We start from the raw sequence: 24,993 nt of genomic DNA, 5'->3' as shown, positions 1-24,993 counted from the left end.
ACACAGGCGGAGGGCGGGGGCTTTGGGGAGGGGAGCCTAACCTCCCTGGGCAGGAGCAGTGACCACAGCTCCCCGCAACGCCCCTACTGAAGGCAGGTGGGAGGAGGCCGATTTAAAAGGCAGACGGGCCTCTGGCCAAAGCATTCAGCTCTGCCACCAGCTACCAGCCGCTGCTACCCCGGGGGCTCTAAGAGTATCCGACTTCCGGACCCGCTCAGGACGGATGCCACGTGAGCCCAGCTTGGCGTACCTCCAGCCGGCCTTCCTTCCTTCCCTCCTCCTGCCCGTGTGTGCCTGTATAGCCTCTCCAGAGAGGGACACTTAGCACCATGTCTCTCCTCAACCCCGTCCTGCTGCCCCCCAAGGTGAAGGCTTATCTGAGCCAAGGGGAGCGCTTCATCAAATGGGACGATGTGAGTGGGGCACTGGGGTGGTGGCGCCCTGCCGTTAGGGGCTTTGTGGGGGAGGGGGCTGGTTAATGTCTGCCCTATGTGGCGCCAATGTGGCTTGGCCAGGCAGCAGATAGGACAGCCTGGCAAGGGTATGTGACCCTGAACATCCACCCCGGGACAGCTGGGGCTAGGGCTCTGTGTCGGGATGGGATGGGAGGATGTGCCCACTGGGGTGCTCTCAAGGGAGGGACTCTCTTTGCATTGGGTCTGTGGTCCCCCAAACACCCAAGACAAGCAGGGGGCATCCTGAGCTCAGCACGAGTGGGAACAAAGACCCCAAAGCTTTGGCAGGGCCAGGCCCCTACTCCTAGCACAGATGCCCTGCTCTTGCTCTTCTCCTTCTGGCCCTGCCTTGGCCCAGGGAGGCCCCATTCTCCCCCGAGCTGCTGCGGGGCAGCCATAAAGCCTGAGGGGCACCCTAAGGGAGAACCAGAGGCTTCTGCTCCCAGGGGCCTAGGAAGGAACTGATCGACTTCTGCTTCTGCAGGCTGCATTCAGCTGAGCTCCTGCCACCTGCCACCCGCCTGTTGGCAAGGAAAGGGGGAAGCCGCTGTTTTGCCCTGTCCCTCTGTCTCTGCTGTCTTTTCCTTCTCAGACTGGGGCCTGCTTCCCAGACTCTGGGCCTCCTGGCTTCTGAAAATGTTGGGACAGGCCAGGGATTCCCTTGGGCAGGCAAAGAGAACATCGTGGGGTCCTTCATGAGGCTGCTGGGCAGACCCATGAACTAATCACAGTGGGCTGGTCTTGAGAAGGAAGCTGGAAGGCTCTTGGGGGGAGAGGAGGCCCTTAGGACTGGCTCATTCTCCTCAGTGGTGTGATGAGGGGATTCTGGGTCTGTGAGTTAAGGCAGCCTGGGGCTCTTGGCCATTCAGGGCTGCACTAGGCTGAGTAATCTGGTTGCCATGACTATGGGTAGGAGGCCCCTGGTGAGACGCTTTCTGCTTCTCTACGAGTGGTGTGGGCGACGTGGCATGGTGGTGACAGGTCCCAGGAGACTGTGGAATGAGGGAAGTGGCTCAGAATGAAAAATGAAGTGGCCTCTCTCAGTTCCTCTGGGAAGTGTGTGTAACCTGACTGGGCAGAGGGTCATTAGGGGTGGGGACACGCTCTATGGCCTTCTCTGCAGGCCAGTACCTGTGTAGCTGGGTGCCCCACTCCCCTCCCTGACGCAGGGCACGGCATGGCCCAAGGATCCTGACTCCAGGAGTAGGAATCTCCTAAGCCTAGTCACAGGGCATGTGTGCCTGTGAGACAGGGCTCTGCTCAGAATGCCTTTAGCCCAGTTGGCCAATGACTTGAGTACGTCCTGCCACGTTGAATGAGCCCGAGGCAAAATATGTAACCAACTCCCAGCTCAGTTTTGCCTCCCATGGTCCCTTCACAGTGTATCTGGTGGGAGAAGCTCTTCTCCTGCTCGTGGAAGGACACTCAGCCAGTCACAAGACATTCCATTTGCTTCTGGATAATAGACAATCCTAGGATCACTTTTCCTCATAAAATGCAGTCTTATTTCAGAAATGAGTTATAATTCTGAACTCAAGTCTTGGATGATGTGTTCTGCCCTCCTCCTTCTAGGAGTGGTTTATGTGAGCTGTAGGTGTTCTAATATTGGTGGCAGGGGTCTCTGATCTTCCTCCAAGCCCTCCTCACCATGGGGTGCAGGCAGGGAGGTGGAGGGGTAGCAAAGTTCTTAACTGAACAGGTGCTATCATCAACGGGCTCCTGCTTTCTGAGCCTCGCACATGTTGGGCTTAGTCCTTCTCTGGTGGACATTTTTGAGGCTTCTCCTCAAAGTGAGGAGACCCTTGCCTACCGAGCTGGTGGTCCCTTACATAGGGATCCTTCTGCCATCCCTGTTTTGGGAGGTCACTCAAAATTACTTCGTCAGGTCCTTGGAATCCAGTTACCACCTTCAGATTCCTGTAGCTTTGGACTCTGCCCCTCTTTCCCACAGGACCACTCTGAACCCAAGCACATACACTCTGTTCACTGCACCAACACACCCTGGGGTTTGGGCTCATCGAGCACAACCAGGGTCTCAGTGCCTCTGACACTCGGTTTCCTGGGCAGGAGTCAGATCCCAGTCTACTTTGCCCCACAGCTGCAGGGGGGACCAAAGCTTTCTAAGTATAGTTGAAACCCCTCACTACACTTAAAGTGAGGGGTCAGGGGGCACTTGGATGGCTCAGTCGGTTAAGCGTCTGACCCTTGATTTAGGCTCAGGTCATGATCTCAGGGTTGTGAGATCAAGCCCTGCGCAGAGCTCTGTGCTCAGTGGGGAGTCTGCTTCTTGCTCTCTCCTCCTGTCCCTCCTCCTCCTGCCTGTGCTCATGCCCACACACTCATGCTCTCTCTGTCTCTCTCTCAAATAAATACATAAATCTTTTTTTTTAAGATTTTATTTATTTATTTGACAGAGAGAGATCACAAGTAGACGGAGAGGAAGGCAGAGAGAGAGAGAGGGAAGCAGGCTTCTTGCTGAGCAGAGAGCCCGATGTGGGACTCGATCCCAGGACCCTGAGATCATGACCTGAGCCGAAGGCAGTGGCTTAACCCACTGAGCCACCCAGGCGCCCCTCAAATAAATACATAAATCTTTAAAAAAAATAAAGTGAGGGGTCAGGCACCGCCAACCCTCCTGTGGGGAGGGCAGAGAGTGGAGCTCACAAGATAAATCTCTCCAAAATTAGCCTCCTCACAAAGTGTTTTTTACCCCAGACTCTACCCATCCTTGACCTGAGAACTTTTTTTTTTTTTTTTTTTTTTTTTTTTTTTTTTTTTACCATTTCCTTTGTAAATTCTGCACATGATCTGGTTTGGTGGGCAGCAACGACCATGCCTTGTTGGAAACTTCAACTTCATTATCTTGGTTTATATGCATACGAAGACCATCAAAATGAAGGCGAGCCTGTGCGCTCTGTGAGTGGAATGGGAGTTTAGAAGCTAGTGCGGTGATCATTCCCGGGCTTCTTCAGCAAACAGGGAGCCCTGAGCTCATGGGTCTAGCACACAGACTTATAGTTTAGCTTAGCTACTGCACAGGCTGGTTTCCCTGGAGCCCACAAGCCCTCGGGGGTTTTTATGGATAGGCTTCTAGCTGTGCAAACCACATCCACACCAGTCTATTGTATTTCATGGAAGGCTTTTCAGAAGAGGGGAGACTTGGGGGGCTCTCCGAAGGTATTTCAGGCAGGGGAGGGCTGGGTTCTTAGGCTTGGAGGTGGGAATGCGCTTGGGGTCTGTGGGAGACCATAGACATGGACTGGATGGATTGGCTGGGGATGGGTTCTTTGGGGAGTGGTTTGTGGAGGCAGGGATGGGGCTGTGGAAAGCCAGGTAGCAGGTGTAGGGCCTCGCATGCAAGTGCAGGAGCTGGGCTCTTAGCTCTCACTGTGTTGAGTTCTCCTGAGGGGCAGCACTGAGTCTTGCAAAGAGACATTCTAGCCCTTTGGCTGAGCTGTGGCCTTTGAAAACAGGGGGAGGTGGGGGCCGAGACGTGTTTGGGGTCTAGAGGGAGAACCTCTATTTGGCATTTAGAGGGGAAACTTCTCTTTCAGAAACGCTATCTCTAATTCTCTCCCCCTCCCCACCCCTGATTCAGAGGTTTTAAGGCTTGTGCCTAGCCCAGAGCTCTGGAGAGCAAAGAATATGCCTGCAGAGTCCCTGGTCAGCCGCCTCCCAGGGAGATGGTGAGCTCTGAAACCCTGGCCCGGGCCGGGGAAGCTTGGCCGGAGGTCTCAGAGCTGAGAGCTGACCCTTTCTTTTTTTCTGTCTTTTTTTTGTTGTTGTTTCTTTTCCTTTTGACCACTTCTGTCTATAGGAAACTACAATAGCCTCCCCAGTTATCCTCCGTGTGGATCCCAAGGGTTACTACTTATATTGGACATATCAGAGTAAGGTGAGGCAGTCCCCTCCCTGAGCTCCTGCTGATGCACTCAGTCTAAGCGGCCTTTTGATAGTGCAGGGGTGGAGGTGTGAATGCCCCGGGAGTACACGATGACCTGGGAGGGTGGCTCTGGGGCAGCCTCTGCTCCTGTGGGCCGGGGCTATTTGCCCTGGGAGAGGGAAAGGAAAAAGCCTGTTTCTCTACCTGTGGTTCTGGGAAACTTGAGGGCTCAGACAGATCCAGAAGGGTCTCAGCACTGGGATGTAGGGAAGGGAGGGGGAGCTTGGGGCGAGTCCAGGAGAGTGGGCAAAATCGCAGGCCACAGCTCCGGAGTCACTTGTGTGGCCAGGGAAGGAATGGACAGAAGAAGGGAGGAGGCTCACCATGAACAGGAAGAACCTGATTGGTGGGAAGGGAAGGTTGGGGTCCACCAACCTTCCGGGGGCCACCCCGGAAAGTCTTGGCTTCTACAGAAGGCAGTCGGCCAAGATGTGAAGGGGCGTTGGAAGTTCCCTCCTCTCTGTTCTTCATTCTTCACTGACCTTTTTGTCTACATCCCTTCTTTGCTCCTGCTGGGGCATGCTCCAGGAGATGGAGTTTCTGGATATCACCAGCATCAGGGATACCCGCTTTGGGAAGTTTGCCAAGATACCCAAGGTAGGTGGGCACAGTGGCAGCCCAGGCTCAGCATGGCCACAAGCTCCTCGGGAGAGAGCAGGAGTCCCTGTGGGGGTAGCAAGCCTGATATCTACAGCAAGGGGAAGAGTTCCCAGGCTGGGCAGCAGGCCTCCTCCCTGAGTTGAGGAAGGGGTGTGGCTGCCCCTGAGCTTGCCAGAGCTTTGGTACCAGGGAACCGTGAAGAGATGTCATGTGGCCAGGTCCTGCCCCCAGAGCAACTCAGACTACCTGGGAGTGTGGCTTATGCCCACTGCCCTCCCCGTCCCACTTGCCTGTATTTGTCTAAAGCCGGCAGGAAAATTGGAGGAAGGGGTTGGCGGAAAGCAGGCTTCTATGAGACTGGGAGCTAAGAATCCATCTCCAAATGGAAAATGGCAAACATGATACTCAGCACACCCAGGCTGGGTGCTGGCTTCATCTCTTCCTGTGGGCTCTTCGCCCACACTCTAGCACCTGGAGTCAGGGAGGCCAAGATGCTGAGGCCCATAGGGGATGGGATTCCACGATAGGTGGCCACCGTTCTAGTGCAGCAGGGAGGGATGGGGAGAACTGCAGTGGAGAGGGGACAGGGGCACGCTTCTGATCCTAACTGTGTCTCTGCTTCCTGCAGAGCCAGAAGCTCCGGGACGTCTTCAACATGGACTTCCCCGACAACAACTTCCTCCTCAAGACACTCACTGTGGTGTCTGGCCCTGACATGGTAGACCTCACCTTCCACAACTTCGTCTCCTATAAGGAGAATGTGGGCAAGGTGCGCCAGAGGGTGTGTGGGGAGGTGTGCGGCGCAGGCCTGGGGCTGGGTACCTGGGGTAGCTCGGGGTTCCTGCAGGACAGGCCTGGGCTGCAGGGGGTGGGGGCATCCATGTGTGGCCAGGGGTCTCACTGCTGTGCTCTGGGGTCCTGCAGAGCTGGGCCGAAGATGTGCTGGCCCTCGCCAAGCACCCACTGACGGCCAATGCCTCCCGTAGCACCTTCTTGGACAAAATGTAAGTGCCTGTGTGCCCAGCCTCTGTGTGCCTGGCATCCGCGTGTGGGGCTCCACGTGCCAGCCCCAGGGCCTTGATAAGCCACTTTCTGCCCCACTAGCCTCGTGAAGCTCAAGATGCAGCTCAATCCGGAAGGGAAGATTCCTGTGAAAAAGTGAGTCTCCCCAGCATTCCCTCTACCCACACTTCCGCCCAGCTCCTCAAAGCCTTCCCTCTCCAGGCCTGACCCGGCTCTTTGGCTCCTGCCTTTCTCTGCTCCTTTAGTTTTTTCCAGATGTTTCCTGCTGACCGCAAGCGGGTGGAAGCTGCCCTCAGCGCTTGCCACCTCCCAAAAGGCAAGGTGAGTGGTTTTCCCAGCCCAGCCCAGGCCCTCCCCTGAGCTGGCCAGGCCCAGTTGGGGTGGTAGGGCCCAGCCAATAGCCCAAAAAGCCAGTTAACCCAAGAGAACTGGTTTCTGATACAAGGCACAGAGACAGATCCCAGGGAGTGGGGATGAGGTGCCTGGGTCCAGAGCAGCTTGGTCTTTACTGCCTACACCTGGGTGGCTACAGAGGGCAGTGGTTGGTGGACTGCGTTTAGAGCAAGCACCCGGGGTGGGGAAGGGGTTAGCTCTGCAGAGTGTCGGGGGAGGGGAACAGACCAAGGGTTGAAGCTGCCAAGACCTAGCCTTTAGCTCAACCCAGGAAAACATTATTTTTTTTCCCTTCTGATTAAATGATTTTTTTTAAAAGATTTTATTTATTTATTTGTCATAGAAAGAGAAGCGAGAGTGAGCACAGGCAGACAGAGTGGCAGGCAGAGGCAGAGGGAGAAGCAGGCTCGCTGCCAAGCAAGGAGCCCGATGTGGGACTCGATCCCAGGACGCTGGGATCATGACCTGAGCCGAAGGCAGCTGCTTAACCAACTGAGCCACCCAGGCGTCCCTGATTAAATGATTTTTAATTACAAGATGTAGGCTGGGTCACCCCATGAGGGACCTTCTGTGGATTACAAAAAGGAGTCCTCTGGGCAGATACAGCCCTGAGCCCAGGGTTTGTGCCTGGCTAGGGAAGTGGATCTCAAGACCCCTGGGCCCCCTTGGCCAGAGCCTTTGTATGGGGTACCACCTGCACCCCATGGGGTTTTGCCTCATGATAAGAATTTGTAATTTATAAATAAAACTAAGACCTCATCCGTCACCTGTCCACAAGGGGCCCAGGAAGACTCCTCCCTCTCAAGTCACAGCTCAAGCATTCTGGTGCCCTCTTGATGTTGAAGGTCACAGGAATGCAAGCATGAGGGTGGAGAGAGGGTGGGAATGGGCTCCTGCAGACAGCCCTGCTGCCAGAACCTCTACTACACTTCCACCCTCCTCTCCTGCCTCCTGAGCTCCCACCTTGGCCATCCTTCTTACATGTCAGCTCTCCTTGTGTCCCAGTAGAAGTCACTGACCCCTCTTCACTTATAGCCAGTGGGTCCAAGATCCAGTCTTAGGGAGATACAGTCTGGCTCTCTTGTTCAGACCCTCTGCTCTAGCTCCAAATTAAGCCTGATGTTACCCTTCCGGATCCTGGACTATGTTTAAGGGGCTTTTCTGGGTTGGAATGCAAAGGCACAGATGCCTCACAGACCACTAATCTCCTTGCAGTTTCTTTCTGTAAAGTTGCCTAAGCTGGACATCACAGACTACATGACCTTTGACGTCAGGCTTCAATCCTTTAGCATAAGGGTTTCAGGGTTCTTCCGCGCTGTAGTCCAGTTCGGCACATCGTGCCTTTTCACCGCTGAGTGATATCCTGGGATTTGGAGTTATCGTCTTTTGCTTCCGTGTTCATCAGCTGATGACCTTTGGGTTGTGGCCACATCTTAATCATTTCGAATAAGGCTGCTATGAACCTCTGAGTGCATGACTTTGTCGGGACGTATGTTTTCACTCTCTATACCTAGAGGTAGAATAGTTGGGTCACATGGAGACTCTATATTTAACGTTGTGAGGAACTGACAAACCATTTTCCAAAGTGACTGACCACTGTACCATCATACCGACAATGTCCGAAGGTTCCCATCTCCTCAACGACACTTGTTATTGTCTGTCTTTTTAGAATTGGACTTGTCCTGTGGGAGTGAAGTGGTATCTCCTTGTGTTTTTGGTTTGCGGTTCCCAAGTGACTAACGAGATGGAGGATCTTTTCATGTGTTCACTGGTCATTTGCATATCTTCTTTGAAGAAATGTCTGTTCAAATCTTCTGCCTGTCTTTCCCCTGGGTTTTTTTTGTCTCTTTACTGTTGAGTTGTTCCTTCCTGGATATTTGATTTGCAAATATTTCCCCCTCTTCTGTGGACTGTCTTTTCGCTTTCTTGATGCTATCCTTTGAAGCACAGAAGTTTTTAATTTGAAAAAAACAAAACAAAAACTTCTTAATTTGGATCAAGTCCAGTTTGTCTTTTCTGTGGCTGCTCCTCGTGCTTCCTGGCACCTCCAGCCACTACTGCTGAATTGTCTATTTGCCCTTCATTGCTGTCAGGCTTTGCTCATGCATTGGGGGGCTCTGCTGTTAGGTGCGTTGTTTCTATTTGAGATGCCTCTTTTGGAACATCTGCCCTCTACTTTAAAAAAAAAAAAGAAAGAAAGAAAGAAAGAAGACCACCCACAGCTCTGGCAGACCTGCTTACTTCTAACCCCTTCTTCTTCCTTCTGTGGTTGTTCCTAGTTCTGATCCTGCCCCAGCCAAGGGACTAGCCAGTGTCCAAGTTCAGGGGCAAGACAGACCAGCTCAGCATGCTCTCTGCTCAGCAACCAGCCCCTTGAAAAGTGGGTGCTCAGGAGCCAACTCCATGTTGCTCTGCCTGCCCTGAGCCCTCCCTCTGACAGGCTCCCTTGTACAGGGCTGGGCCTCATTTGTGGTTTTTAGCATGGAAAAGGTGGGTGCAGCAATGATCAGGTCACTCTTCCCCCAGAACGATGCCATCAATCCTGAGGACTTCCCAGAATCCGTCTACAAGAGTTTCCTCATGAGCCTCTGTCCTCGGCCAGAAATAGACGAGATCTTCACTTCCTAGTGAGCTTCCGTGGCTGGGCTGGGCCTGGGGAAGGGCTGGTGGCTAAAATCCCCCTTGCCTTGCTGGGAATTAGGTGGCTTTTCTGGAGAAGGCGGTTGTCCGTGCTCTCTAGCCCCGGGGTGGGGGGGCCACAGACCTGTGCCCTCTCTGGCTTGCAGCCATGCCAAGGCCAAACCTTACATGACCAAAGAACACCTGACCAAGTTTATCAACCAGAAACAGAGGGACCCCCGTCTCAACTCTCTGCTGTTTCCGCTGGCGCGGCCTGACCAGGTGCAGGGCCTCATCGACAAGTATGAGCCCAGTGGCATCAACGTGCAGAGGGGTGAGGACTCAGGGAGCCCCTCCCCTCTGTGGCCTGACCCGCCCTGCCCAGGGGCTGCAGCCCTGACAGCTCTCCCCTCCGTCCTCTGCCCCGCACCCCCAGGCCAGCTCTCCCCCGAGGGCATGGTGTGGTTTCTCTGTGGGCCTGAGAACAGCGTGCTGGCCCAGGACAAGCTGCTTCTTCACCAGGACATGACGCAGCCCCTCAACCATTACTTCATCAACTCTTCACACAACACTTACCTGACAGGTGACCAGGGTGACCTCGGTGTGGTCTCTCCTCTTGGGGTGGGGGTGCGGCTCCTGTTCCCCTGAATCCATCCCTCTGCGGGGCGAGCCCGCAGGCTGCAAAAGGACAGACGGTGTGGGAGTGGGCGGGGGTGAGCTGGACCAGCCTCTCCTCTCTGCTCTGGCTCAGCCGGCCAGTTCTCTGGCCTGTCGTCGGCTGAGATGTACCGCCAGGTGCTGCTGGCCGGCTGCCGCTGCGTGGAGCTGGACTGCTGGAAGGGCAAGCCCCCTGATGAGGAGCCCATTATCACCCATGGCTTCACCATGACCACAGACATCTACTTCAAGGTCAGACTCGGGGCGGGCATGGAAGCTGGTGGCAGTGGCACTAGGGAAGGGCCCCAGGGTAGGGATTAGGGGAGCGGGTAAAAACAGAAAAGAAGGATGGCTAGGAGGCCTCAGATCAGTGAGGGGACTAAAGGGGACCCGAGGAGACAGGGCCAATGGGGGCCCTCCAGTTCTCTCCATATTGAAACTGGGGAGTGGAGAAGGGTGCCGCTGGGGGCAGGGGTGGGGTGGGGTGGGTGAGGAGGGACCTGGGCCATTGACCTCCTCCCCACCCAGCCCTCTTCTCCTCCAGGAAGCAATTGAAGCCATTGCAGAAAGTGCCTTTAAGACCTCCCCCTATCCTGTCATCCTGTCATTTGAAAACCATGTGGACTCGTGCGTATCAGACCAGACCTATTCGGCCTCCTTCTCTCCCCTGTACCCATCTCCTGCCTGCAGCTGCTTTCCCCCAACCCTCCCCTACCTCTAGTCATGCTCTGCAGCTCTCCCACCGCCCAGGGTGTCCATACAAGCTCCTCAGGACCTCAGGCTCTGCTGCCTATGTCCCTACCTCCCTGCGTCCCCAGTGAGATGACCTGGGTCAGGGGTCCAGAAGGATGGACAAGAGGGGGTGGAGCTGCTGAACCCTACGTCAGTTCTGCTCCCTGCAGACCCCGCCAACAGGCCAAGATGGCTGAATACTGCCGGATGACGTTTGGGGAGATGCTGCTCACAGAGCCCTTGGAAAAGTTCCCAGTGAGTGGACTTCGCTATGGGACATCTGGGCCTGGGGCAGCGTGGTGGCCAGGTTAAGGAGGCAGATGTCCCCAGAGGATGTTGGGATTTATCTGGGAGGATTGTGGGGCCAGGATCTTATCACTTACCATGTGTCAGGCACTGTGCTGGGCTTTAAGGGGCCTGTTAGTGACAAAGATACAGTCCTAGCTCTCAGGTCACTCACCTTTAGTGGGGACACAAACAAGTAACCAAGCCATCACAACCAGTGGCTGCTATGGGAGTACCTGGGCATCAGGGAAGGCTTCCTGGAGGAAAGGATGGCAAGCCAGAATCCAAGGGGTTACTGGATTTATCTTGATGAGAGTGAGGAAATGGTATTCTAGGCACGTGAGGGAGAAGAGTGTTGTCTGAGGAACTGGGTAAGTTGGGATGGCAGGAGCAACACACAAGATGGGGGAAATTGTGGGAGGTGAAGCAGGGCAGGAGAACAGGCAGGACAGATGGAACACAGCTTGGGAAGAAGGAGCTTAGGCTGCACCTTGAAGGCATGGAGATGGTTCCGACCATCTCCTCTCTCCCACAGTTGAAACCAGGCATCCCCCTGCCCAGCCCTGAAGATCTCCGAGGCAAGATCCTCATCAAGAACAAAAAGAACCAGTTTTCTGTCCCAGCAACCCCCAGCAAGGAGCCGGGTGGGGGTGCTGAGAACAGCTGCCCACCCAGTGCCTCTGTGGGAGAGGACCCAGGTGAGTCAGCCTGGGTGGCGAGTGGTCGGGGTGTGGAAACGCCTAGAGGGGGAAAGAGGGGCTGGGGCTGGAGGCCACGTGTAGGGACTGTGGTCCCAGTGCTGACGGATGTGCGTGTGGCAGTGTGGGCTGGTGAGGACGGGGCACAGCTGGAGGAGGAAGAGGTGGAAGAGGAGGAGGAGGAGTCGGGAAACTTGGATGAGGAGGAGCTCAAGAAGATGCAGTCGGATGAGGTGTGTAGGGGGCAGCCCCGAACCCCTCCTGCTGTCCCCAGGGCGGAGCCCTCCAGGAGCTGGCATGGGGCCACCTCCCTGGGTTGCCCTCCTCTTCTCCATCCTCCCCTCTCCTCCCTAGGGCACAGCAGGCCTAGAGGTGACAGCTTACGAGGAGATGTCCAGCCTAGTGAATTACATCCAGCCCACCAAGTTCATCTCCTTTGAGTTCTCTGCCCGTAAGTGAGCATGTGGTGGGAGGAAAATGCTAAGCTGGAAGCTAGGCTGGACTCAGGAGAAGGCCCTTGAGAAGTATGTCCTGACAGCAGAGCAGCTGGATGGGTAGGAGGAAGGGGAAAAGGGATCCCCCCTTCCTTGGACGTGGGGGCTCTATTTATAGAAAGAGCCAGCAGAGGAGGCAGGCAAAGGGCTTTTTTAAGTGGCAGTGGCTCCTAGCTTCCCTGTGCTGTGCTGAGGAACTTGGCACCAATCAGAACGCTCATTGACAGCAGGCCACTTAGGACAGGCCATCTGAACCCTACTGGCCTGGGGCTCCTGCAGCCTCCTGCAGGCTCTGAGGCTTCCAGGGACCAAATGGTGCCTCGGGCTGGCCCACGCCCAGGAACGCTGACCCCGCCGGGCATCAGAGCTCCAGAGAAGGGCCACAGGCAGAGAAACCGGCCAGGGTTCATCTGCCCCTCCCTTGCACCCCTCCCTCTCTGTGTGCACCCACACTACTTAGCTTCACTGCTCTTCTCAGCTGGGCGTGCCCCCGATGTGGACACCTCTTTCTACACACATTTGTGCAGTGTAGGCCTCTACCACACTGACTGCTAGGGCCTGGAACCCGCAGTCTGCAGCACCCACCTAGGCCCACCCCGGGCATGCCTGCCCCCCCCCACCCGGTGTACACCTCCCACCCATGCCCCCAACCCTCACGTTTCAGCCAAAGCTTGAGCGCTCACCCTCTGCACATCCTCCCAGGTTCCTGACCCCCTGGGCTCCCCTTCTCTGTGCCATCCCAGGCTTGCGCCCCTCACCCTCCAGAACTGTGGCCCACACCCCCTCCTCGTGCATGTCTCCCGCCCATATCCTTCACCCCCAGCGCGCCATTACCCACCCAGACTGCATAGCAGTTTGGCCTCTTCAACACTTGAGCCTGGGGGGATTGCTAGGTTGAAGGGATGTCTGTGCTGGAGGGAGCTACCCCAGAAGGGAGGGCAGGGAGGAGGGCGGGGGTGGGGGTGATCCCACCCGACAGCCGCCCCCCCTTTCTCTCCCACACAGAGAAAAACAGAAGCTATGTCATCTCGTCCTTCACAGAGCTCAAGGCCTATGACCTGCTCTCCAAGGCCTCAGTGCAGTTCGTGGAGTATCCTTGAGGCCTCTCTAGCCAGGGTCCCCAGGTGGGGCGGTGGGGTGGGGAAGGCCTGGGGACAGGGTGCACAGAGGGAGCTGCTGGGTCCTTCGGGTGTGGACGGCCTCGGGCTAGCTCCTCAACTCCCACGTAGCTACAACAAGCGCCAGATGAGCCGCATTTACCCGAAGGGCACACGCATGGACTCCTCCAACTATATGCCCCAGATGTTCTGGAACGCCGGTTGCCAGATGGTGGCCCTCAACTTCCAGACAATGGGTGAGGGTACACTAAGGCCCCTAAGAACCTGCACCCGCTCTCTGCCTCTCTTACTTTCACCCCATTCCTGGGGGGTTGTCTTTAGAACAGACCTGGAGTCCTGAGGTTGGCTGAGGCTGTGGTAGCACATGCGGGCATGTGAGCGGTTAGGGATATAAATGCCTTGGCTCGTGCCTATATGATGGCACGTGTATGAGTGCGTACACATGTGATGAGGCCAGAGTGCTGGCCCAAGTTCTGGCTGCTGTGCCTGAATGAGCCCACAGAAACCCTGGCTTCACTGGCCTCAGCCTCCACTGTGAGTAACGGCCCGACTGTGGCCTTGCTTCCGCTAACTTCCACCTGTGGAGCCTTCCTGAGAGATGAGACACCCTAGGGAAGCAGGCTGGGTCATGAAAAGCCCTCATCATTCTAGTCCACCCAAGCTTCCCTCTCGACAAGACCAGAGAGGCTGAGGTACATAGGAGATTGAGACTAGGTGTAGACCTGGGGCTGGGCCTTGCTCACAGAGTGCCCTTGTCTCCCGCCCCCCTCCCCAGACCTGCCCATGCAGCAGAACATGGCATTGTTTGAGTTCAACGGGCAGAGTGGCTACCTCCTCAAGCATGAGTTCATGCGGCGGCCGGACAAGCAGTTCAACCCCTTCTCAGTGGACCGCATCGACGTGGTGGTGGCCACCACCCTTTCCATCACGGCAAGCCCCTGAGACAGACATGTGCCCGGGAGGGCTGGGACACAGGAGCTCTACTCCTCCACTCCCAACCCCCTCCCCTGATATCCTGAAAACTTCAGCCCAAGCCAGTTCTCACAGTAGAGAGTTGCCTTGGAAACTGCCTCCTCCTCAGCACTGGAGGCTGCCTCTTGGTCCCCATGGAAACCAAGGGGAAGGGCTGAGGTTGGGGTGGGGGAGGGGAGAAGAGTGGGCAGAGTGGGGCTGCAGGAGCCCCAGGCCCTCAAGGAGGGAGGGTGCTGTTTTCCTTCCTTGCCTGGGGAGGAAGGTGGGGAGGCCCATGCCTCTTCCCTGAATGCTGGAAGCACCTAGTGGCCCAGAGCTTAGCCGAAGTCCTTGAGCCACATGGCCCCAGCTGGATGGGGTTCTTCACAGTAGCCAAGAACAGGTTCTTCAGCTCCAGGAGCTAGAGGCTCTAGGTTAGAGGCAAGAGCTCTGGGTGGGGGGTGGTAGAGAGCTGAGGCTGGCCTCCCGTGGGTCCCCAGGTCATCTCTGGACAGTTCCTGTCGGATCGCAGTGTGCGCACATATGTGGAAGTGGAACTCTTTGGCCTTCCCGGGGACCCCAAGAGGCGCTATCGCACCAAGCTGTCACCCAGTGCCAACTCCATCAATCCTGTCTGGAAGGAGGAGCCTTTTGTCTTTGAGAAGGTGGGGAGCTAGGGCGTGGCAGGGGCTGGGATCTGTCCCCACTTCTTGGCCTCTACTCATAGAAAAGAGGAACTAAATAAAGGTCCTTGATCGTTCTGCTCTCCCTACCCCTCGCCCTGTGCCCTCCTGATTTTTAAGAGTCCAAAATTCACATTTACTGAAATTTACTTGCTGAACAATTTTATGTGTGAATCTGTGTATGTGCACGCGCAGGTGCACGTGTGTTTATGCACGTGTGTGTTCATGTTAGGATGAGAGGCAGAAATGTGAACTCCCAGTCCAGGGTACAGAGTCCCAGTCTAGCAGGGGTCTTTTGTCCTGATTCGATACTCATTGGCAAGGCTGTTCAGGACTGTCTGCACCAGGACCCCCAAGCCCGAGCTGCCTAGCCAGCCCTTCTCCGCTGTGTGGACCAGCCATGGCATGAGCTAAGAGGATGCCTATGTGTGTGGCCTAAGAGTGTGCCCTCTGTCCTCACCAAATCTGGCAACTCCTGCCATGTTCTCAAACTGACACTAAGACTTCTGAAGCCAGGGACGTGGGGAGCTTGGCCATCCTCTCCCCTCCCCAGCTTGTCCTGTCCCAAACTCTCCCTAGATCTTGATGCCTGAGCTGGCATCCCTCAGGGTGGCTGTACTGGAGGAAGGCAACAAATTTCTTGGACACCGCATCATCCCCATTAATGCCCTGAATTCTGGTAAGGATGGAGTCCTTCTTTGCTGTTGCTAGTCAGTCTGAGACCAAGACCAGCATTAGGAGCCTGTCTCGGGGCTGCAGCAGCTTCTGGGGGTGTCCCTGAGACCTTACCTGATCCTCTCACATATGAGGACTGGGGCAAGAAGAGGAAACTGACAGCAGTGGGGACTCTGCCACAGAATGCCTATAATTTTCTGGAACTACCTGGGCAATTTACCAAGGAACTGATACTTATGGGGCACCTAAGATGAGTTATGGGTTTATAACACTTTCTCACTTAATCCTAACCATAACCACATGAGGGAGATCCTATTCACCCCATTACACAGCTAAGGAAAATCTCAAGAGCTTTAAGGGAAACTGCCCAACGTCACATAAGGAGGAAGGTACAAAACCAGACTCAGACTCTGGTCTCCCTGCCTCTAAACCAGAGGCCTTGAGTACTGGGCTGCTCCTGCAGTGCTGGGTGGCCTTGGGCATGGCTTACCACCCATCCCATCCTGCCCAACAGGCTACCACCATCTGTGCCTGCATAGCGAAAGCAACTTGCCCCTTACCATGCCCGCCCTTTTTGTCTTCCTGGAGTTGAAGGACTATGTACCTGACACCTGGGCAGGTAGGTGGTCCACTCCACCTCCTCCTCCTCAAGCCAACCTCCAGAGTTGGGCATGACAGGATAGCCTGGGGGTAGGTGAGATGGGGGTGCCTTCCAGGGACAACTCCACACCAGTCCCATGATGCCCCTATGCACCCAGATCTCACCGTGGCTCTGGCCAATCCCATCAAGTTCTTCAGTGCCCATGACAAGAAGTCTGTGAAGCTCAAGGAAGCCATGGAAGGTCTGCCTGAGGTCTGTGCTGCCTGGTCCAGGAGCTTTGCCCTCTCAGAGGGAGGATGAGGGAGGGGCCAGGGTAAGGCTGAGAGACAGAGAGAGCTGTTGGAGCCTTGTTCTTAATCTATTCTCCCTACACAGAAACCCTTCCCACTTGGGAGTCCAGTTGTCCGCCCAGTCAACGGGGCCTTGGCCCCAACGAGCAATGGGTCTGCAGGTATGCACTGTAGTATGCACCCGCAGACTGGAAGGGCCTCGACCTCTCCAGCGGTACCCACAGGAACATCCCCCCAAAACACACTTTCACTTGGGATGCAAACGACTGCTGGGAAAGTGCGCTGCAGGGTGCCCATACTGCCACCCCCTCACCAGGGGTCGGGGAGGAGCAGGCCAGAACCAACCCCCCATCCCCACCCTGGGACCCCTGTCAGCCCACCCTGTGGCTCTTGCAGCAGCTGGGGCCAGGGCCAAGGAGGAAGCTATGAAAGAAGCTACGGGTAAGGCCTGCCGAGTCCGAGTGATCTTGAGAACGAGCCTGGGGGATGGTCCAGAACCCCGTGGGGTGGGAATGGGGGGCTCCCGGGCGGCGCGCACCTCACCCCGGCCCCCGCAGAGCCCCAGACCGCCAGCCCGGAGGAGCTGCGGGAGCTGAAGGGCGTCGTGAAGCTGCAGCGGCGGCACGAGAAGGAGCTGCGGGACCTGGAGCGGCGCGGCGCGCGGCGCTGGGAGGAGCTGCTGCAGAGGGGCGCAGCGGAGCTGGCCGGGCTGGGGCCGCAGGGCGCGGGGGGCTGCGGGGGCCGCCGGCTCGGCCCCGGCAAGGGCTCTCGCAAGAAGAGGTAAGGGCTGCGGCGGCGGCGGCGGGCTCAGCCCTCCGTGGCGCCGGCGGGCGGGGGGCAGCCGAGGGCTCAAGGCTGGTCCCCACGTGGCGTCCGCAGGACCCTGCAGTGCGAGGAGGCCGCCGGGGCCGCGCCGGGCGAGGGCCGCGAGGGCCCCGAGGGCGCGGACGCGCGTGCGCGCGAGCTGCAGGACCGGCTGGAGCTGGAGCTGCTGCAGCAGGGTGAGGAGCAGTACGAGTGCATCCTGAAGCGCAAAGAGCAGCACGTGGCTGAGGTGCCTGCACGGGGGCGGGGGGGGGGGGGGGGCGCGGGAGCCACAACCCAACCAACCTGCCCCCTGCCCCAGCCTGCGCACAGCCAAGGGCTTCTCTAACTAAGCTGGTCCCTGCACTGCCCCGCAGCAAATCGCCAAGATGATGGAGCTGGCCAGAGAGAAGCAGGCGGCAGAGCTGAAGACCCTCAAGGAGACCTTGGAGACGTATGATTGCCTCCCACCCATGCCTGACCCTCACCTCCCACCGGGAGGGCTCAGGTTCCACAGAACATCTCCCTGATGTTTGTCTCTCTGTAGTGACACCAAAGAGATGAAAAAAAAGCTGGAGGCCAAGAGGCTGGAGAGGATTCAGGCCATGGTCAAAGTCACCCCTGACAAGATGGCTCAGGAAAGGTGCGCCCTTGACTCCAACTCCAGGGCCAGTCTGAGCAGAGACCACATTAGGTGGGAAGGGGGCCTCCCTGCAAGTGGATCCTGACTCCCTTCCCAGAGATGTGCCTGTCCCCTGGCTCTGGAAGGTCACCCCATTTCTGTCGCCTCAGAAGCCATCAATCTGAGCAGAGAGAATTTCAGGGAAAACTAATCATACAAACAGGGTGGTGAAACTTTGGGACAGCAGCTGCCTGCCCTGTATGCCATGAAGGACAGTGTGTTTAGTGAGGAAGCCCTCTCCTCAGACAGCCCCTGGAGCTCCCAAAGGCCCCTTAACCTCCTCCTTGGCTTCCCATGATTACCACCACTGTCCGGCCCCCCTCCCACCCACCCTCAGGTGGTATCTGCTCCTATGGTAGAGTTCTCATTTGGTCTACACCCTGAAGAGACTTGGTCATACCCAGCTCTTCCTAGGGGCCTCTTGCCCTCTCTGAAACTCTGATCAACCCCAACAGACTGAAGAGAGAGATTAACAACTCTCACATCCAGGAGGTGGTGCAAGTCATTAAGCAGGTGTGTAAGAGCTGTGTCTTTCACACACACACATACACAGACACTCACGCTCTACATAGAAAGGATGCAGTGGTCCCAGGCTTTTAAGTTGTCTTCAGGAGGCACACAGTCCTGAGTGGCCCATGCAGTGGGGGATGGGAGGAGACAGTGAAGGGAAGATGGAGCTCCTGGGCTACCCCAGAGTTCTGGCCTTTGTGTGGAGGTTAGGGTACCAGCCTAAAGAGATCTGTCTCTGGCCAGCTGCCCTGGATGGAAATGACTGGGGCTAGCTGGCCAGGGGAGGATGGGATTGGGGTGGGTGGGTATGAGGGAGTGAGGGGGACTTCCTGAGGCTCCAAGGAGTCAGAAGAGGAAGTAAAGCCCTGCTGAGAATAGACTTAAAGCTCTCCTGGGACTATTAACAACAGTAACAGAGCTGGCTGAGCTGGGGTGCTTGGGAGGGGGGCTCTATGGGGTCTGTTTACTGAATCCAGACCTTGTGTGGTACGCTTTAAGCCAGGAACTGTCTCATACAGTCCTGCACAACCCAGCAAGACAGACTATTATCTTCATTTTATACATTTAAAAAGAACTGTTCAAAGGTTAACAAATTCGTCCCAAGTCTTGTTGCTGGATAAGGGACTGTAGCTGGATTCCGAGTCAGGTTGCCTGTCTGGGCTGTCCTGATTCCCTGCCTCTCACTCCCACCCAGATGACAGAGAACCTGGAGAAGCACCAGGAGAAGCTGGAGGAGAAGCAGGCAGCCTGCCTGGAACAGATCCGGGGGATGGAAAAGCAGGTGTGACAGGGACTACCGCCCTGCCCGCCAGGAGAGTTGGCCTGCACTGGGGAGCTGCCAGTCAGGAGATGGGTGGGGGCAGGAAGGGGATTCACCCCTCGCTGGTGGGCTGCAGGTCCTCATTCCTGCGGGGTCCTGGGGCCCTTTAAGATGAGGCAGCTCTACAGATCTCTTTGCTTGGTTGGGATCCCCTTCTCTGGCAGGCTCCCTGATGGTCTCCACTACCCCTCACCACCCCAGTCTCCTGGGAGATCTGAAAAGACTGGGCATCTCCTTGTTTGACTATCCAGGGGAAGGAGAGTGGGCAGGTGGGCCCCTCCTGAGCCAGGCGGTGGTCTTTGCTGTCCCTACAGTTCCAGCAGGAGGTGCTGGCAGAGTACGAAGTCCGGATGAAGGGCCTGGAGGCTGAGGTGAAGGAGTCAGTGAAGGCCTGCCTCAGGAACTGCTTACCCTCTGAGGCCAAGGACAAGCCTGAGAGGCCTTATGAGGCCTTCAGGGAGCTGTGTGACCAGGACCCACTCGCAGCAAAGGCAGGCGCCGAGGAGAGCCGCCTCTGATGCCCCTATCCCACTGAGACATTCTGTAAGGACATTCACTCTTCTCTCGGATGGGGTTCCATTCCCCCAGGAGGAAAGGTCCATTCTAAGGCTGTGGGAAGCTGGGGCTCTTTTGGACTCTGGAGTCCCTTCCTCAATAACCAGGCTAGAGGAGGAGGCAGGAAACAGGTACCATCAGGGCAAGGGCCCATCTGAGGTTTCAAGGTCCTTTCCGATCTGACTTCCTACTTCTCATCCTTCTTCTCTGCCTCTGAGTAAGTGTCTCACATTTGTTGAGGGCAAAAGGATATGGACTGAGAGGCAGGAAATGGGGTCCTGGCCCCACTCTCCTTTCCCTAGTGTGTTACCAGTGGCGCCCCACTCTGGACTCTGTGTCCTTTCCTGGAGGGTTAGGCCTAGCTGTCTGGAGCCTCCACTCTAGCCCCTCTAGGTCAAGCAGGACCAAACTCCAAACCCTTCTGCTGTAAGCCCCTTCTCAGACCTGTCCTAAGTCGGCCACCTTGTCCGTTCCCTGATACAGAGCCTGTCCGAGCTCCCTGGGGACAGCTGCTTCCAGGATCCTGGGCTGAGGTCCCTTCCCTGGCCTCCTGCCTGTGGGGGATGGGAGGCTGACATGGAAAAGCTGCCTCAGCTGTCTGCTGAGATGACTGGGCCTCTGGCTAGTAGGGAGGTCTAAGGAAGGCCTTTGGGGGACTCTCCTAGGCCTGGTGGGGGGTGGGTACATCCTCAGTATATACCCCTGCTCAGGCTGCCTAATAAGGTTAGAATCATTTTTCTCTCCTATGAGATTTATTTATTTTTCTCCTCCTCACTCCTACTAAAGAGAACCCTCGTCCCAATATTTCCTGCCTAAGCCTGGCCTTTGTTTTACAGCTGAGAAATGGGGGGTAGGATGGGAGTATGCTCCTGAAATGAAATGGCCTGGGAGAAAAACCCTTGGGGAGCTGAATCCCAGGGTGAGGTCCCTTCCAGAGCCCAGTGAAATGGTCCTGCTTCTGGGCCTGAAGGGGATTCACTTCCCTTTCTGTCAGCTCTGATGCCACAACCACTGGAAAATGAGGTCACCCCTCTTCTCCACCCACCACCCAGACGTGGCCCTTCCTTGTCTCTACCCTCAGGGCTGTAGCAGAAGAGCCTAGGGCAATGGTGTTGTGAACCTCCAGGCCACCTGGGCCCCTTTAGCCAGGCGTAACAACGGTCAGATTCTACACCAGGCAGTTATGGTTGAATCCAACACTTGCTCGAAAGGGGTTTGTGGGCAGCTGTTCACTGCACCTGTGGCGTGATCCCAGATCCCAAATGGAAACAGGCACTGGCTTGGGAGAAGGCAGGTGGGGATTGATTCTGGGAAGAGGTTGTTTTCTCATTAGAGAGTTATTACAAATGCCATTAGCTCTGAGCCCTGTGCCTTCGGAAAATAAACGGAACCACCACCACTACCCTCCATCCCTCTGGGGCCCTGACCTCTGGGATCCTAGCGTTCCCTGGTTACAGGTTGGGAATAGGGGCCCTGCCCATTCACAGTAGTAAGGCCTGTCATTGACACATCTGGTTTGTACACGTACTGGCTATAGCCAAGGGTGGGATGCTTGAACCCCAGAGCAGTGCCCTGCCTTTAGCTCTCCTGCTGGGCACTCAGTTGCCCCATCTCCCTGCCAGCCCAGGGGTAGAGCCTTACAGGAATGATGATCCAAGCTAGAGGAATTCACTGACCCAAGCACGTGGGCATAAGCCAGAGCCAATACCGAAGAGAGCCCACAGGAGAGTCCCCAGCTTCTGCCAATGACTGCTGAGGGCAAGGAGACCAGACCAGGCAGTCTTTGGGCCCCCAGGAATGGGCTAGGAGAGCACAAGAGGCTGGGAGCTTCCTAGGAAGCCCAGATACCCACCTCTCTGCTTCCTGTACTCTGGAAAAAGGGTGGGGTGCCCCCTGGGAAAATGCTGGAGTCTTTGGGCCCTGGAGATGACTTCATCTCTGGCTGCAGGGGAAGTGCTGGGGAGGAGTTAATGCCCTCCCTCAGGGCCCGGGGTAGGTGAATTCCTGTTGTGTACCCTTGAGGCAGGGGCAAGGTTCCCTGTCCACTCATTGTGCCTCAGTTTCACTTTTTACATTAAGGGAAGGGTTCCTACCCCCTTCTTAGTCCCATTGCTGACTCAGATACCAGAGTCCCCTGCTGACTCACCCCATCCCCTGCACCCCCCACTCCTCCTCAGCTCTCTGGATCTCCCAGCCATGTGCCACCAGGCCCAACCCTGCTGAGCTGGTGCAACGTGACAGGCTGAGGGGGCTGGTGATACTTGAGGAGGAAAGAAGGGGGTCTGGGAGGGGGTGGCCAGCGGCAGACGGAGTGACAGACTGCAGACAGGAGCCTAGGAACCTAGCTTAGCGCGCCTCTGGGAAGAAGCCCTTTTGCCAGCCTGGGGCCTGCAAAGGGTGAGGCTCGGTAGGTGGAGGGGAAGTGAGGGGGGAGTGCCGATTGTGCGCCTGCCTGCTCCCTGCCGCAGCTCCTTCTCCTGTCAGCCTTGGGCTCCCAGCTCCCTAAGCGACAGCTTCTAATTCCGGCTGTCGGCTGTCGGGGCCTCAGTGCTCTGCAGCACACGCACAGCGGTTTTCTCCCCCCTCCCCCTTTCAGTTTTGCTATTTCTTTTCTGTTCAGAACGTACTGAGCCTACGGAAAAGTCAGAGCAAAGGCTCTGGGGCCTGAGACCTGCCACTATCCCATCCCACCACAGGCCTGGCCCGGCTGGGGGTACCAGTTGGAGCAAATGCACTGGCTGCTCCTTCCGGAACAGTGGCCAGCAGGGCGCTCTGGAACAGGCCAGGGCGAGGCCCTAACAGGGACCTGCTTCCGCTCCTCAGCTTCCCTGCAACTGTCTCCATCCACCCCAGCAGGAGGGACACAAATGAGGCAGAGTTGTCTCAGAGTAGCTCACAGAGGAGGGGCCCTGGTTCTTTAGGACCAAGCAGGCACCCATGCCATCTTCCCACTGCTTTTCTCCTCTCCCTGCACTGGGTCACCTCCAATTTGTTAGGCTGGCCTGCCACACACAGATTCCAGGGTTACCTCCTTCTCTGACTCTGGAAACAGAAGGAAAGGAAGAAAGCAATTTCCCTCATGCTGCAGAAAAGGGCAATCAATTCATGAAGGGAAGGAAAGCCTTTCTTCTGCTATCTGAGTAGAAGGAGAGCTTTCCTGAAACCCTCCTGGGGTTGGATAGTCTGTGCCCGCCCAGGGTGACACTCCAGGTGAGGCCCCCACGTCTGGGGGTGAGATGTGGCTTTCTACACTCTGAATAACCTAACCGTACAGCTCTTTCCCTGACACTCTCTAGCTTCATCTTGCCTAAAGCAGGCAGAGCTAGTACTCTGGGCTTCGTTTTGCTGAGACGAAGGCCTTGAAGCTGGGACTTAATTCTGAGGTCAAATGCCGTACCCTTTCTGTGGCACCATGAGAGAAAATTGGCAGAGCAGAGGGATTAGAGAATGCAAAAATGATAAAGGGGGTAGGTGCTTGACAGTATATACAGGCATACATCACATGCACTGCCCACCCCCCCCCCCCATAGAGGGAAGTGGGATACCCTGCTCCATGGCTGGGCCCAGGATGCTAGGTGGGCTTCCCTGAAGCCTAGGAGCTAGAGAAAGGCAAGAAGCCTGCAGCGCAGGGCCCTGTGTGCTCTTCGCCACTCACCTATCTGGGCCCACTGTCTCCTTCCCAAAGGTGAATCCTCTCCTTGCCCAGAACCTTTTCCCAGACAGCATCTTATCATGGCTCCGCCCAGCATCACGACAGCTTTATCATTCCCCTCATTTTATATCTTCCATAGGAAGGTACTTGGTAAAGCAGACCTCAGTACTGTCCCCTAGAGGTGTTTTTCTTGCTTCCATGTCTTTGCCTCAGGAACCCTCAGGAATGTCTTATTTCCTGGAAGCCAGATCCCCCCACATCCTTGAAGACCACCTCCAGATTGCCCCAGAGCCCCTCACACCCAGCTCTACCTTTTCCTCTAAGCAGAGGCTTGGTTTTGTTTGGATATAACAGGTGTAGCCAGCCCTCTGCTGATAGCCTCTACATTTTTATGCTGGTCTTGTCTTCCTGCTTGAGAGGGATGGTCTCTTCTATCCAGAACTGAGCTTCTGCTTCTGTATGTCCTACAGCTGGGGAACACAATGCCCAGCTCGGGAAAAGTCTCAGTAAATTCTGTTATGAGTTGATAACTGATTCACTTCTTTAGATTTCACAAATAATTCATTCTACCCCTATACACCTCCACCCCCCCCTACTATCCCCCTCTGAGGAGCCCTGACTCCCCTCAACACAGGCCTGAGCACCACCGCCCCCCACCTCAGGAGGGAGAGGGGATGCGGTAGTTTTTCCACTCCCCAGTGACGCTGGCTCTCTCCTTCCCTTCGAAAGGGGTCAGCTAGTAGTCAAAATCAGAGCCCGGTGGGCTGGGGGTGGTTTTGTGCTTGGGAGGGAGGCGAGGACCGTAGGGGAGCCTTGCGTAGGTCTCTCACATTTTTCCGGGGTGGCGGCCGGCCCCGAAGCGGCGGGGAGGCGGCGCGGGGGAGTCGTGAAAGCGGCAGCAGCACTCTCGAATCCCCAGGCGCCCGCCCTGGCCGCCGCGTCTCGGCTCCGCCCGCCTGTCAACCGCCGGGAACCTGCGCTCGGGCGCGTGGTCGGGGTTGGAGACGTCGGAGATTGGAGGGCGCAGTCTCCCCGCCACCCCCGCTCCGAACGAGCGTGTGCGGGAGGAACAATTGTGTGCGAGTGCGTGATTCGCTACACTTCGAGTGGCAGTTCTCAGCCAGAATAAGCGCCCCTCACCCCGCGCGCAGCGCAGGTACCCCCACACCGCCGCCAATTACTCGCGGTTCGCCTTTTGCCGCCGCCACCCAGCTCCATTATGGTCAGTTCTGCCCTAATGGGGTCCCATTTCCTTCCACCTGGACCGCTGGGAGGCAGTCCTCCGCCTTCCTCGACGGACGCGAGGTCCTAAGTTTGTAAGGCTCGGAGGGCACCGACTCCTGTAGGGGCGGAGGGCGGGGAGACGAGAAGAGACGACTGTGACTTTGGGATTGGCCTGGCCTGGTGCATGTGGCCCCCCAGCTAGCAGCCGCCGCCCGCGCCCCGCAACCGCCGCGGCAGCCCCAGGGGAGCGCGGAGGAGGAGCCGCTCCCCGACTTCGTGGCCCACGAAAGGGTGGGGGTCAGGGGCGGTCTCTCCCGCCGGGTGCGCTTCTGCCCTGAAGGCCCAGCCCGCTTCCAGGGCAGCCATTGCCATGGAGATCCCCGAGGCTATAAAGCCAGATAAGCAGGCAGGCGGCGACTTCCGCGCCGCTGAGCCCCCCAAGTAAGGAGCAAGCGCCCCGGTGTGGCCCGGCCCCCGCGAGCGGGGAGGAGGCGGAGGAGCGGCGCCAGCAGCTTGAGGAGCGGCGCGC

The 24,993-nt window shown here is 56.8% G+C and overlaps 1 protein-coding gene across 7 annotated transcripts; it reads left to right on the top strand.

Moving 5' to 3' along the window:
• Window positions 1-20,987, top strand: PLCB2 (phospholipase C beta 2). Of its 7 annotated transcripts, XM_047738388.1 has the most exons (33): window positions 308-413; window positions 4,054-4,141; window positions 4,273-4,350; window positions 4,927-4,995; window positions 5,627-5,767; window positions 5,923-6,002; window positions 6,103-6,156; window positions 6,267-6,342; window positions 8,941-9,041; window positions 9,201-9,367; window positions 9,470-9,616; window positions 9,785-9,942; window positions 10,235-10,317; window positions 10,593-10,677; window positions 11,243-11,405; window positions 11,529-11,638; window positions 11,760-11,856; window positions 12,905-12,989; window positions 13,129-13,253; window positions 13,793-13,947; window positions 14,469-14,633; window positions 15,231-15,330; window positions 15,841-15,945; window positions 16,085-16,179; window positions 16,303-16,378; window positions 16,614-16,658; window positions 16,775-16,997; window positions 17,097-17,271; window positions 17,399-17,475; window positions 17,569-17,664; window positions 18,159-18,216; window positions 18,908-18,994; window positions 19,348-20,987. In XM_047738388.1, the coding sequence occupies exons 2-33, from the start codon at window positions 4,139-4,141 to the stop codon at window positions 19,549-19,551; spliced, it is 3,483 nt and encodes a 1,160-aa protein (XP_047594344.1). In that variant the 5' UTR covers window positions 308-413; window positions 4,054-4,138; the 3' UTR covers window positions 19,552-20,987. The 7 variants fall into 7 exon arrangements, 5 of the variants coding, with proteins under 5 accessions (XP_047594342.1, XP_047594341.1, XP_047594343.1 ...); XM_047738386.1 differs by lacking the exon at window positions 4,054-4,141 and having other exon boundaries at window positions 1-413; window positions 16,617-16,658; XM_047738385.1 differs by lacking the exon at window positions 4,054-4,141 and having other exon boundaries at window positions 1-413.
• The last annotated feature ends 4,006 nt before the right edge of the window (window positions 20,988-24,993 follow it).

The sequence above is a fragment of the Lutra lutra genome, chromosome 7, assembly GCF_902655055.1.
Source record: "Lutra lutra chromosome 7, mLutLut1.2, whole genome shotgun sequence".
Taxonomy (NCBI): Eukaryota; Metazoa; Chordata; class Mammalia; order Carnivora; family Mustelidae; genus Lutra; species Lutra lutra.
The sequence above is the reverse complement of the archived record's forward strand: the minus strand, read 5'-3'. Positions and strand labels throughout refer to the sequence as shown.